Below are 14,399 nucleotides of genomic sequence, written 5' to 3'. Positions count from 1 at the left end.
GGCCTCGCAGCCTCAGGGGGAGCTGGCTGCTTCGTCCCGAAGCACGGGCTGGGGGGGATGCCAGGATTGGGGCCCGGTGCTGGTTTTGGTGCCTTTCCCCCTTCCCTTCCCCACTTGCCATAGACAAAAAGCGCTGGGGGCTGTTAACAGGGGGGGTGTTTCGGGTGGGTATGGCTGTAATTAAGTTTTGTGCAGTAAGCGCCTGCCCTGAGTTCCCTGAAAACTTTTCTATTTAAAGATCCTCTGGCGTGCCAGCTCAAGTGGCATCTCCCTCTGCTCCTCCCTCTCTGGCTGACTCTTGGTCACATATTGGTCTTAATTGCTCTGCAGATTTGCTTGTCAGGGAAAATGGTCAAAGATTACAATGGCGCATTGAAATTTGGTCCTTTTTACAGCCCTTTCTCCCTTCCCGCTTGTCCCTCCCTCTTCAGTCCCTTCTTCCCCAAAAAAGGAAAAACATGTTGTACGTGCTCACCACTGCCCGGCATGATTTATGTGGCTGATTTTTGGGGTGCAGTGAGGAATATTTTATCCCTTTGATTTTTTTTTTTAAATTCTTTTTTTCTTAACTCTTGCAAAGAAGCAGTTTGTTGTCATAATGTTGCGCTCCTACCATCAGGAAAATAACGAGCGAGCGCCCAGCGCACGGCCACAGTCCTGCGCAGGGTGCCGAGGCGTCTGCAGCCCGATCCAGGCGGACGGGCTTCACCAGCACTGGCACGGCCGGAGGTTTCAAAACGAGACCGTGAGGTCCCCCAGCACATATCGGGTCGCAAGATTTCTTCCTTGTCTTGAGTAAAGCCTGTTAATTTTGGGTGGGTGCTGCAGGAAGAACCAAAGACATTAATGTTGACAGTTTAAAATATTTCAGGAAACCAGTTTTTTAAGAAATTTGGGTCATACAGTTGCTAAAACCTCAGGGCTGTGGAGCCATCCTGCGTTGACAAACCGCTCCGGGTGCATCACAGTTCAAAGCGCTTTCAAGCATTGCTGATGGTCACTGGGCGAGAAAAAGATGGCAGAAGAGAGGCGGGGAGGCTCTGTGCAGCCTAACCCACCCCGAGTGCTGTGGGAACGAACGTCAAACAGGGAAACGTAGCGCAGGACTGTAGGAAAACCTCCTTGCAGAGCGAATAGAGAGCTGGTTTTCCAAAGAAGTGGGGGGACACCCCTGGTGTGTAACGCTGCTTTTCTCCCGAGGGAGATGTTGACTCTTCAGCCCTGTACAGGCAGAGAGAGGGGTTAGGTGCTGATAAATGCTGCTTGCACTTGGGTGCAACCCTACAAGAAAACCAGCTGAGGTCGGTGGGGTGGAGCTACTCAATGCAGACAATTAAAACACAACTGACTGGATATTTTTTAATGCAATCTGCAATTAAATGGCTAATAATAAAACTTAAATTGTAAAATGTAAGTGGGAATGGCTAATTTTTCCCTTAAAGGGCGGGAAATCTATGTAGCCTTGCAGTTATTTACGGCTCACACTGGGAGAATGGCTTCTCCATGGGTCCCTGTTAGCAGCTCCCCACAGCTGGGTCTTGCTTCTGGCTGGCAGCCTCCGCGATGCAAACTCGTGCATTGCATCTCACGGCTTAATTAAATCACAGCAACCATTCCCTATAGCTCTCGGTTATATTAAGAATTGCAGAGTTCATCTCTATCCTTAACCATCTTACTAATGAGAGAGGTCAGAGTCTACCAGAGAGGTTTTTAACAATTGTGCTCAGTGGTAACTGAGTATATTTAAATCCATTTGATTAGTTTAATTAGGCTAAAGGAGATGTTAAATTTGGGGTTTGGCACAGATACGGTAATTGCACCAAGCTCAGCAATAGCTTAGTAAAGTTAAATAAAACTAATTCTTTAACTGCTTAACCGCTTAATTCTCTAACAGTGATTTAATCACTTTGTTGAGACCTAAGGGGGAACTTCTCAACGTCTGCGTGTTATTTTAGATCCAAACGGCAATCCAGACCTTTATTAAGGACTCAGTTAATATTATCTAAAAAGTTGAAGAGAAACAAAACATGGAGTGAAGTTATTTCCTGTGTTGTTGCAAATGTCGGCGTGGTTGTTGAGCTTACAGCCTTCTCCTGTGCTGAGTGCGTGGGCAGAGCTTCTGGGAGGTGCTGGCTAAGCAAGAACAGCCGGTCCGACCTCCTGAGACGTACTTACTCAGGCTGTAAGCTAATTATTTGTTGACAAACATGTTTTCAAGACCCTGTTGCAGACCAGATTTTTTTTTTTTTCTGCTTTGAAAATGTAGCTTAGAGTAGATGTAACCAATATGCAAACTTGGCTGAAGACAGCCCGTCCTGGACCCTGCCGTCGTTGGTTTATTTTTAACAACCCCAGTGCTCTGCTGCTTTTGTCTTCCTCCTCTGCATGCAGTTGAGCAGCACCTGGTTGTGCAATGTTGCAGTCAGTGGGAAATTCCCCATTGGCTCCTATTTCCACTTTTCAAGCATGCTAAATATCCTCATTCCTATTTTATAAAAGAGTTACGCAGCAAGATGTCTGGCCCAAGGTCAGCAAGTGCCCGTGTGACAGAAGCAGAAGAGCCCTGGTGTTCCCCCAGGACGTGAACTCCTGAGCCCTGACTGAACTGCTCTGCTTCCACACCAATTCCTCTGCAGCAGCCACAGGGAGTAAAATCCCAAAAGGTGCAGCAGAGCTTATGACTTGCCCCAAAATTATGATGCATGCACATAAAAAGCAGAAAAGTTTGGGTTTCACATCTTTATTACCCTTTTTGATGTAATCTGTAAATAATTTGGTTTCCTAACACAGGTTTTTATGCAAGTAATGAGACTAACACGTGGCATCAGAACCTGTTATAAAGATGGGATAAGGCATCATGTCCTTGTCAGCATAGATAACCTATTGATCTGCAGAGAGGGTTCATGCAATATTTTCTTGCCCTTGGGCATTTTACTATCTGAGATAGACAGATCGCGGCAGATGTCTTTTGTTTCTAGCTCCATGGAGAATTAATCATCTAAACAGGGGAAATATTTTGAAAGTGTGTATTTTGTGTTTTAAGGCAAACATGAGTATGAAGTTAATAGGTCTTAATTTTTGTACTGATAACGGTGAGATTAAAGTCCAGCTATAGGAAGATTGTTTACTATTTAACTGGTTTACGTACCCACTGGAATATCTGAGTATCAAACAACTACATGATGGGTGAGCTGCTCTGACACGGTTCTGTCTCTCGACTGTTCCCAGCTGATTTCCTTTTGCAGCGGGAAGGTCTCTGGATGTGTCTGTGTGCAGGGCTTACATAAAAATGGCTCTGTGGCCAATGTATATGTGTTTCCAGGTAGCTGGTTTGCCTGGAATGGGTATGGGGCTGTGTCGTGGTTCAACCTGACAGGCAGCTGCTCACTCACTCCCCCCCCGCCCCGCAGTGGGACGGGAGAGAATCGGAAGGGTAAGAGTGAGAAAAACTCATGGGTTGGGATAAAGACAGTTTAATACAACAGAAAAGGGAAAATGATAATGATAGAATATACAAAATGAGTGATGCACAATGCAATTGCTCACCACCCGCGCTGACTGATAACCAAGTGGCAATCGCTACTTCCTGGAACACGCCTACCATTCATATACTGAGCATGATGTCACATGGTATGGAATACCCCGTTGGCCAGCTGGGCTGGCTGTCCTGGCTGTGCTCCCTCACAATGCTTGTTTTGTTTTGTTTTGTTTTTTCTTGAGCTGAATGTCCTTGACTAGCAGGGTACTTAGCAACAACTGAAAACATTGGTGTGTTATCAACATTCTTCTCATACTAAATCCAAAACACAGCACTAGGAAGAAATTTAACTCTATCCCAGCTGAACCCAGGACAGGCTGATGTTATCTATTAATTTAGTAACAACCTAAGACCAATAAATGGGAAGAAAGTCCTGGAGTTTCCAAAATTTTTTTTTTTTTTTTTAATGAAGCAGTCCTTCCACAAGAAGGTCAGAGGTGTGGAAGCTTCACAGCCAAGTCTAGCTTAGGATGAGTGGTGAAAAGGATGAAAGGGGAAGCAAAGTGGAGGAGTGGGCTGCCCGCCACGTGGGGGATGCTGCAGCATCCAGGAGAGCGAAGGAGTGGAATGATGGCAAATGGGAGGGTGGAAAGGGGAGCGCTGGGGGTTTGTCTTCCTGAAGAAAAGGTTGCCATACTCTCTCCAAAGCCAAGAAGGACAGACAGGGGGAAAGGGTGTGTGGTTTCAGTTTGCTGGATGAGGCAGCACCTGCCTGGGGCCGGGGTGGAAGGGGCTGGCAGGGCCGTTTGTCCGCTGCAGGCGCATGCGGGGGGAAGGCAAGAGCGGGGGGACGCGGAGGGTTTCCAGCGCCCTGCACGGCAGGGCAGAGGCTTGAGCTACAGGGCACCGGGAGCAGCCGCACAGGGCGAAGCGTCGAGGCGGGGGCGTTGCCGGGGGGAGAGGTGCGGCTGGCAGACCCACCCCCATCCCGGCCCCTGCCGGCCACTGCACCTGGGGAATAACTTCACTCCATGTTTTGTTTCTCTTCAGCCGTTTAGATAATAACTGAGGCCTTGATAAAGATCTGGATTGCAGTTTGGATCTAAAATAACACTCAGACATTGAGAAGTTCCCCCTTAGGTCTCAACAAAGTGATTAAATCACTGTGTAAAGGAAGTCTCCCACCCAGACCGAAGTGTGCGTTTGATACCTGTGCTCCCTCCACGACCTGTGCAGTGGAGAATCCAGAATGCAGGGGCAGGGCAGACCTCTGGGGCACAGAGGTGCTGTGGTTTCTTAAGCAGCACGTGAAGCTGTGACCAGCAATGCCACTGGGCTGTGCCATGACCTGATGTCTGGAAAAAAGACTAGCACCGCAGCAGGTTGTGTCTCTTCCCAAGCATTCGCAAGCATCGAGGATGGAACAAAATGTCTGAGACTGGCCCAGCTCCTGGCTCCCAGCTACTCTTAATAAAAATCAGCTTTGTAGCAGTGCAAGCAACAGTCTTACTGCTTTTAGATTATTATTTGTTTGAATTTGAACAGATGCATGAGCCACTGTGTTGCCAGAAGGGATATCATTAACACTGAAGGAAGTTAGCTGTAGGTTAACAAGTGAAAGGCTGGGTTTAAAATAGTGACTTTCTGTAGCTCCTAATTATCTTACCCTGAAGAAGGAGATGGATGAGCTTTAGCCCTAGGAAATGCACAGCAATAGGCAGAGACTTCGCATACTGATTGCTGCAGGGGAAAGGGGCAGCATGGTGAAGGCAGGAACTGCAGGAATGTACAGAACAAAACCACAAACATAGAAAAATAAAATATTTGCTTCAACTGGGAAGGCAAGCTGGCCAGTACCAACTTCCAGCTCCCCTGCACGGTGCCTGCAGGGTTCAAGTAGGAGCCTTTAGGGGATGAGAGGACTTGTCAGTACAGGCCATTGCCACAGCTTGGCATCTTGGTCATTTTATCTGGGTCGTTTTCAGCTGGGTGTTACGCAGCAAACAGCAACAAGTTTTGATGACATCAGGAGTGACAAGTTCTGATGTGAAGCCGATGAAGGGAGGCTCTGGAGGATTTTAAAAAGCTGATGGGCTTCTCTGTGATGGTGGTGGTGTAGCACAGATGGACAGACCTCACTCAGCGTGTCTGAACACAACTGCTCTGGCAGCTGGGGAGGTGAAAACTCTTCCCTGGTATGATACATAAGGGAACATGTGCCCAGCCTGCTGGGCTGGACTAGAAACCTGAAATCCCAGCAGACGTAGCGTGGAAGTTGTAGTGAGAAGCAGAGGAACGTGAGAAGCAGCAAGAGGTGGTAAGAAAAATTGCTATAGCTTTTGAGCTATTATGACAGGAAGCACAAAACCAATTGTCAGTGTCTTCCAGATTTATAAAAGGTTTGAGCCAACGTCCTAGCATGGAAATAACAGACTGACAGCACACGTGCCGACACGAAACATCTATGTGGAAAAAAGGCAGCGCTGGCTTTCCCTTCTGGATGCCAGTGGCTTCTCATCTGCATTTATGGAGCTGAAACATTGTGACGTCTTTTTGCAATGGCAAACATTTCCTCTGACTAGAGAGGGGTCTTTCAGCTATTGCTGTGCAGTGTGCAAATTGTATACAAAACTAGGGCAGCATGCGGAAGTATATAGGGAGAAAATGCTTGAATTATGTGTCTTTCATTCTGGTCTTAAAAATATAAAGCATGCACGCCCTCATTGCACTGTAGAGGAATAGGGACTGTGACCACAACTTTGGAAATGAGACAATGATGTGAATAATTCAAGCTTTTTGCATAGTCAGGGCCACGGCAGCCCATTCTTATTCACTAATATCAGCTGAAGTAGGAGTACCACTCTGTTCTGCACGGAGTTTTATTTAGTAACACCATGTAGTGCAGAAGAATAGGTTAAAAATATATGAGGGTTATTTAGAACTTGAAAAATCTAAAAAAAAGATTAGACATCTGTTATTGTAGACTCAAATAAGACTCAAATGCTTCCTTAGTACTACGGCTATTGATTTATTTTGTTTTATTTTATTTTGCTCAAGTCAACCTAATGCCAAGCTATGAAACTGGCGAAGGAAAAGCTAGCAGCAAAGTTGGTATAGATTTATTTGCTTTGCCGTTTCCTTGAACTTGTAAATCTTACCTTATGGAGCTAGCCTTGCTAAGAGAGTACTACACCAAGGCAGATAATCAGCTGTAGATGCTGAGGTTTTGTATTTGTTTGAGGGCTGGTTTTGGTGGGTTTTTTTGGCTTAAGAGGTGATTATTTAGTATCACACTGTCAGACTCGCTTTGAATTGTGGGCTTTAGTCCAAGCTGTCCTGCTAGTCTCCAGGCCAGCCCAGTCACCACAACTGGCTTTAAGTGCCATCACTGGATTTTGATACCATGCTGTCCCACCATCTCCTGGTCAGGCTGTTGTCCCACAGGGTGACTTTAGCCTTCAGTTAGCACTGAGGACACCAGAGATGAGATGGTCTGTGCAGCAATCTGCATGGACCTCAGCATGGGCCAGCTCAGGGCAGCCCTTCTTGTGCTGTGCTCTGGGGAGCAAATTCATGGAAAGGTAAGGCCAGCACTGCTAGTATCAGGATTACGTTTTCGTTTTAATAGGTACTGAGCAGTTTTGCTGAGGGTCCTTTACAAAAACCTTAGCGTTTGGAGAGTCTGCTTGATGGAGCGATTATGGTTGTCCTAATGACTTCCTCTTCTCCTCCTTCAAAGACCTCTGCCTTCTGCAAGGCGCTTGGCACCCTCTGGACCGATGCCGGCTGCTCCTCAGGGGTGTCCCCCCACCTCTGCAGCCTGCAGAGCAGGCATCTCTGGCGCCCGCGCGGTGCTGGGTCACAGCCTGTGGTAGTCAGTCAGATGGGTTCTGTTTCTCCGATCCCACGGTCAGGAGCCAGACTTCTTCACTCTTCCTGAAGAAGTGCTTTATCCTAATCACCTGGAAAGTGACCCTTTCCTCTGTTCAGTGGAAGTAGGACCTTGTGTGGCCGTAGGTTTGCATCCTTGCATGGGAGTGACAGGGACGTCATCAATTCTGCTCTACTGAAGCCTCTGCCTTTGCCAGCAGATACTCTGCCTGTCTTTCCTAAGCTACAAACACCGTTGCCTAAATGAACTACTGCCTACTGAAGAAATATCGGGGTTGAGCGTTATGATTACCTTTTCTATGCTTTTTTTGAAATAACTGTTGTAACCCTAAAAATACTTTTAAAAAATTAATATTATGTCTTTTAATTGCTTTTGCTCTTCCTTACACTGTTACTTCTAAGACTGTTTTTTTCCTAAAGCTTCCTAGAAAACATTTCTCCAGCTTTTTTTTTTAACTGGAAGAGATTTAATTGCAGTGTATGATAGTGTACTGATTGCATATCATAAGGTTTGAAGTTAGCTTTATAAAACATTGTTATTTCATTTGGGGAGGGCTCAGTATATTTTTATTGTTGAATGTATTCTAAATTACTTTGTTAAATATGTAGAGTGCTTGGAGGATGAAACATACCAGAAGTCGGTAACAAACTAACGGACAGATTCTCTACTCCTTTGAGCATTGTGTAATCATTTACACTTAGGCAAAGCAAGTGTGGGTGCTATTAAAACACTGACAGTATCTTGTAAGTGTTTAATGCAAGGTTTAAATTATACTATGAGATAACCAGGCACTGGAGAATAGCCTCAGAATCAGCTCAATCTCACACTGGCAAAACAAGGTCAGATCAAAGACTGTTTTTCCTGCATTGTTAAGAGCATGTTGAACTAACATTGCAACATGCAGCTTTATGAAAATTTATCTAAAATACATTTCTCAGATGAAATATGACTTTGCTTATGCTTGTGTTTTAAAATTGAACTAACCTTGCAACATGCAGCTTTATGAAAATTTATCTAAAATACATTTCTCAGATGAAATATGACTTTGCTTATGCTTGTGTTTTAAAATTTATGCATATGCAGTATTTTGACAACTTTGAAAAGTATTTTTGCTTTAATGCAAAAATTTAGATTTGCGATAATTTAATTTGTTTTGTGATTTTATGGCTTTTTTTTTCTTTTGTTCTTTTTTTTTTTTTTTTTTTAGTTTAAAAGATGTTATCCAAAGTGAAGATGTGAAACCCAGGCTGCAGTACATCATGTCTAACCCTTCCTTTTCTATGGTGACAGTTCAAAGTGAAGATAGTGGGATAACTTGGGAAACCAGCTCGAGCAGATCTTCTACTCCCTGGACCTCAGAAACTAGTACAACTTCTGATCTTTACAGTATAGAAAGTTCACCAGTAGGTTCTCCTCCAGGAAAAGTTATCTTTATTATGGATGAAGGTAAGATTGTGCGGAAAAGGAAGCGTAAATCTTCAAATAGAGTACCGATGGCTACAAACTTGAAGGGAGGCCAGGGCAGTATGAAACGTGACTTTTCTGGAATGCAGAGGCAAGAACCAAGAACTGTTCTAGGAGACGTGCAGGGCTCTGTGTTTAATGTTGAACAGGTGGAAGCACAAGACACAGATGAGGAAATGTTGGACGACAAAGAAGTTCTAGAGAACATGGCAGAAGAGCCAGTAAAACGTGCTCCGATAAGATCAATATTTAGAGAAAGCAGACTGAGAAAAGTAGGGCCGATCCTTGGAGGACCAGTACAAGCCAGAATCCAGCTGTTCAACTCAATTTTTGGAGGGACTGAGCCAGCCCCTGAAACATTGGAGAAAACCAGAATCCAGAGAAGTAGCTCAGTTTCAGGAGATTCTGAACAGTTCCTTGAAACATCAGTAAAAGAAAGATTGCAGAAGTTCAGTTCACTTTCAGAAGCAACACATCCAAAACCTTTCCGGAAAGCAAGAAGTAGAAATCTTGAAACACCATCAGAGAGAAGGAAGGAGCAAAGACAGCATCCCACAGCACATGCAAATCAAAGCTATTCTTCACCAGCAACGCCTCTTGAAAAACGGCTTACTAATAAAGATGATGTTTCATCTGAAAATATTAAACCCATTAAAATGAAAGATAAACCAAGCAGATTTTCAAGCTTTGGTGCAGAAACAGCTCTTCAACGTGGTGAAAGAAAAGACAGACAATCTCTGCTGGAGATTCCAAATCAGATATCAGGACAGTCACTGAAGTTCTGCCCTCCTGAAGAAGCCAAAAAGCAGCCAAGTTATTCACCTGTGGCCAAAACGTCAATAACAGAGCAATCAGCCTCCATCTCATTAGAGTCTGATGCTAAATCAGAGAAAAAAGTGCCGCTTCCTTCAGCTGAAACTGCAAACAAGAAACCAGACCAATCCCTGCTGACAGCATCAGATCTTCTGGATGAACCGACGGAGCAGAAAATTCAGCCCAATTGTGCACCACAGTCTGTTTCAGCAGATTTTGTTAATGAATTAAGTAGACAAAGTACCCAGCCTATTTTGCCTACAGCATCCATGTCAGAACATCCTGAGAGGGAAGCACAGAAGTCAGCAGTTCAGTCTTACTTACCTAGTGCTCCATCAGGTGAAGCCGAATATTCCACTCTATCTGAAACAAGACAGGAGGATATTATTCCTCAGTCATCAGAAACTGCACAGTCTGAGTCTGAACATGTGCTATTACCACATTCTGTAGATGACACAGAGAAGCAAGAAACTGAGTGTCATTCATCAACAACAGCACGGTCAGAAACTGAGCATTCAGGTCTATTGTATTCTGCTAAAAAAAAAGAGAGTGAAAAGACCCCACCACCAGAAAACCAAAATGTTCACTTAAGGAAGCAAACAGAATCGGAGGAGCAAGAAATTAAACTAAATTTACCTGTTCATGAAAAGATAGATTCTAAATATTTTGGCATTTCATATCCTGTTCACACAGAAACACAAGAAACTCAAAAAACTTCAGCTGCAAATAAAGGAGAAGATGTGGATCACCCTGATTTTTCCGTTGAAAAAACTAAACAAGTAAAGAGTGCACAAATGGAGATGGACCGTCCAGATTTCTCATATTCCAGCAAAGAAATTGGGGAATCAGAGGGAACAGAGATGGAGACAGAGCATCCGGACTTCTCTTTTTCCAGCGAAGAAACAGAGGAATCAGAGAGTGCAAAACTGGAGACAGAATATCCAGAATTGCTTTTTTCCACAAAAGAAACAGAGGAATTGGAGAGTGCAAAACTGGAGACAGAACATCCAGATTTCTTATATTCCAGGGAAGAAACAGAGGAATTGGAGAGTGCCCAGCTGGAAACAGGGCACCTAGATTTCTCACATTCCACAGAAAAAACAGAGGAATTGGAGAGTGCACAACCGGAGACAGACCATCCAGATTTTTTTTCCAAGGAAGAAACAGAAGAATCAGAGAGTGCACAGCTGGAGATGGATCATCCAGATTCTTCTTTTTCCAGGGAAGAAACGGAGGAATCAGAGAGCGCTCAACTGGAGACAGAGCACCCAGATTTCTCATATTCCAGAGGAGAAATGATGGAATCGGAGAGTGCACAGCTGGAGATGGGTCATCCAGATTTTTCTTTTTCCAGGGAAGAAACAGAGGAATTGGAGAGTGCTCAACTGGAGACAGAGCACGCAGATTTCTCATACTCCAGAGAAGAAACGGTGGAATTGGAGAGTGCACAGCTGGAGATGGATCATCCAGACTTTTCTTTTTCCAGAGAAGAAGCAGAGAAATCAGAAAGTGCACAGCGGGAAACAGAACATCAGGAGCTTTTATTTTCCAGGGAAGAAACAGAAAAACAAAAATCTGTTCCTTTGGAACTGGAACAGTCAGAGTCTTATTCCCCTGAACAAGCAGAGCTAGAAGAAGCAGCACAGCTTGCACTGGTACCTTCAGATTTCTCGTGTTTGATGGAAAAAGCAGAGAAAGAAAACACTACAGAACTCCAGCTGGTACATCCAGATATATCGGATTCCACCAGAAGAGCTGAGACACAGCAAACTGGGTATCTGGAAACAGCACTTTCAGATTTACCGTATCCCACGAATAAAACAAAGCAGCAAGAATTGGCACGAGTAGATGTGGACAATTCTTTTACGTCATATTTTGATGATAAAGAAGAACAGCCACAGCCTGTACAGCAGGATTCACAACCTGGAGGTAAGCTGTATTCCCATGCCAAGGGAATGCAAGGAGAAACTACTCAGCTGCGGTCAGAGCATCCAGTTTTGTCATATTCTACTGGAAAGGAACAGCAACAGAAAACCTCACAGCTAAGGACAGAACAGCCAGAGATGACATACTGCACTGGCAAAACAGAACAACAGGAAATATTGCAACCAAAGTTGGAGCAAGCAGATTTGCCATATTCCCATGGAGAAACAGCACAAGAAGCCGTACAAAAACACTTAGAGGATCCAGAGCCATCATGTTTCATTAGTGAAGCAGAGCAACAAGAAAATATACAACTAGCTTCAGAAAATAGGGACTTCTCATTTACCACTGGAGAAGCAATGCAAGAAGCAGAGGAGTCAGGGCCTTTGGGCTCCTCACATTCAGCCGACAGAGCAAAGACCTTGGAAATGGTACAACTGGAGCAGGAGCAATCGCTTCCCTCCTCTTCCACTGCTGGTAGTCAGGAACAGGAAAGCACACCACTGGATGTGGCCCAGCCAGATGTATCATATTCCTTTGGCAGAATGGAATGTCAAGATACAGTAAAGAAAGAGCTAGAACAGCAAGAAACAGTCCAACAGAAAGCTATGCAAATGGAAATGGAGTATTCAGATTTGTTAGAAACCTGGGGGAAAGAAGAGCCACAGGTCATAAACCAAATTAATTTAGCACAGCAAGAAACAGCTCAACCAGAGTTAGTGCATCCATCTTTGCCATATTCTCTCAGTGAACAAACGCAAAAAGAAATGCAAACAGAGCCAGTATATCCAGAACAGACATTCTGTGTAAGTGCAGAAACGCAGGAAGAAATGACACAACACGAATCAGAGCAACCATTTCTTTCAAGTTTTACTGGCAAAACAGAGCAACAAGAAATAGCACATCCAGAGCTGGAGCAAATATTTTTGCCATCTTCCAGTGGAAAAGAAGCTCCACTGGAAATGGAAATTAGTTCAGAATATCCAGATTTGTCATATTCCTTTCACAAAGCTGAAAAACAGAAAAAGTTGAAACATCCAACCTTACCATTTCGTTTGAAGCAACAAGAAACTACACCACTGGTGATGGAACATCCACATTTTTCATGCGACAGTGGTGAAGCAAAACTAGGTGACACCACAGAGCAGGAGTCAGGACATCCAGAGCTCTTGTACTCCATGGGAGAAACACAAGGACAATCAGAACATTTGGATTCACCAGGAACCCTTGGTGAAGCAGCACAAAATGAAAGTATGGAAGTGGAATCTAAATCCTCAAATTTGACATGTTCTGATGGCCAAAAAAACCAGCAAGAAACTTCAGAATTTGATTCAAAATATCCAGATTTATCGTTTTCCTTTGGTAAAGCCAAAGAACAAGCAACTCAAGAGTTTGAGTCTAAATATCAAGCATTGCCTAAAATGGCCAGAAAAAGAGCTTCTCCAGCAACTGCACAAATAGAGTCAAAACATCCAGATTCCCTTGGCAAAGCAAATGAGCCAGAAATTGCACCGTGGGAAATGGAGCATCCTGATTTGTCACATTGCACTGATGAGACAAACCAACAAGAAGTAGTAGTGTTGCATCAGAAACAGAGAAAAAATTCTGTTGGCAGAGAAAAGCAGCAGCAAATCACAAAACAGGAGTTAGAGCAAGAAAAGTTATCACATTCTCCTGGTAAAACAGAGAAATTAAAACATGCCCAGGAGGACTTGGAACAACCAGATGTATCATTTTCCATTGATAGGCCAGATGATGAAATGGCCCCACCAGAGGCAGGACACGGTGATGTGATATATCCTCTGGATAGCACAGAGGTGCAACGACGAGAATCGGAGCAAACAGGTTTAACTTACCCCTTTGGAAAAGCAGAACAGAAAACGGTTCAGCCAGAAGTGGAAATTCCACGTTTGGCCCATTCTGTGGGTATGGCAGAAGAAGAAGAAATGGCAGAACCAGGGCAGGGACATCCTGACTTGCTTTATTCCATTTTCAAAGCAGGAGGACTGGAAACTGCACAGCTGAAACCCGAACACCCTGGTCTAGCATGCTCCCTCAACAAAGTGCAAGAAACAACCCAGCTGGGGTTGGAACAGCTGGATGCATTGTATGTTCATGACAAAACAGAGCAACTCCCACCTGCCCAGCTGGACCTGGGCCACGCAGACTTGGCATCCCCCACCGACAAAGTGGGGCAGCAAGGGATGGTGCACACAGCCTTGGGAAGCCCTGATGAGGGACAGTCTGTCAGCAGAGCAGAGCATCCACAAGCTGCAAAAGATAAACTAGGACCTCCAGATGCATCACCTCATGGTGGAAAAGCAGAGCAAAGAGAAATGGCAAAACCAGAGCCAAAGCATCCTGATTTCTCATATTCTGTTGACAAAATGCAGACACAAGAAACTACACAACTGGGATTAGGAAAACCAGATCTATCATCTTGGCCTGGCAAAACAGAGCAAGCACAAACTGCTCAAGAGGAGCCGCCAGGCTTCCTGTATTCCTTCAAAAAAGCTGCACAAGGAGAGAAAGCACAGCCAGAATTGGGACATTCACAGTTATCTTATTCTGTTAGTGAGGCAGAACAAGAAACTGTACATGCAAAATCAAACCATTCAGATTTATCTGCTGGCAGATTAGAACACCGTGAAATCATACAACCAGAGGCAGAACTAATGGATTTATCATGTTCAATTGGTGAAACACAGCAACCTCAAATGGCTGAAGTGGATTTGCAGTATCCGGATTTATTGCATTCCACTGGCACAGTACAGCAACAAGAAAAGATTCAACCAGAGCAGGAACAGTCAGGTGATTTTTCATTGTCTC

At 44.4% G+C, this 14,399-nt stretch overlaps 1 protein-coding gene across 1 annotated transcript in view; it reads left to right on the top strand.

The window, feature by feature from the left end:
• Positions 1-14,399, top strand: part of CMYA5 (cardiomyopathy associated 5) — a gene marked incomplete at its 3' end in the record, with an annotated part of 37,083 nt that overhangs the window by 151 nt on the left and 22,533 nt on the right. The window contains 4 exon segments of the mRNA XM_009574740.1: positions 3,943-3,977; positions 7,517-7,526; positions 8,578-14,397; position 14,399. The exon segment at position 14,399 is cut by the window's right edge and continues 841 nt beyond it. Of these exon segments, the coding sequence (XP_009573035.1) occupies positions 3,943-3,977; positions 7,517-7,526; positions 8,578-14,397; position 14,399 (5,866 nt within the window).

The sequence above is a fragment of the Fulmarus glacialis genome, unplaced genomic scaffold (assembly GCF_000690835.1).
Source record: "Fulmarus glacialis isolate BGI_N327 unplaced genomic scaffold, ASM69083v1 scaffold14183, whole genome shotgun sequence".
NCBI lineage: Eukaryota > Metazoa > Chordata > Aves > Procellariiformes > Procellariidae > Fulmarus > Fulmarus glacialis.
The sequence above is the reverse complement of the archived record's forward strand: the minus strand, read 5'-3'. Positions and strand labels throughout refer to the sequence as shown.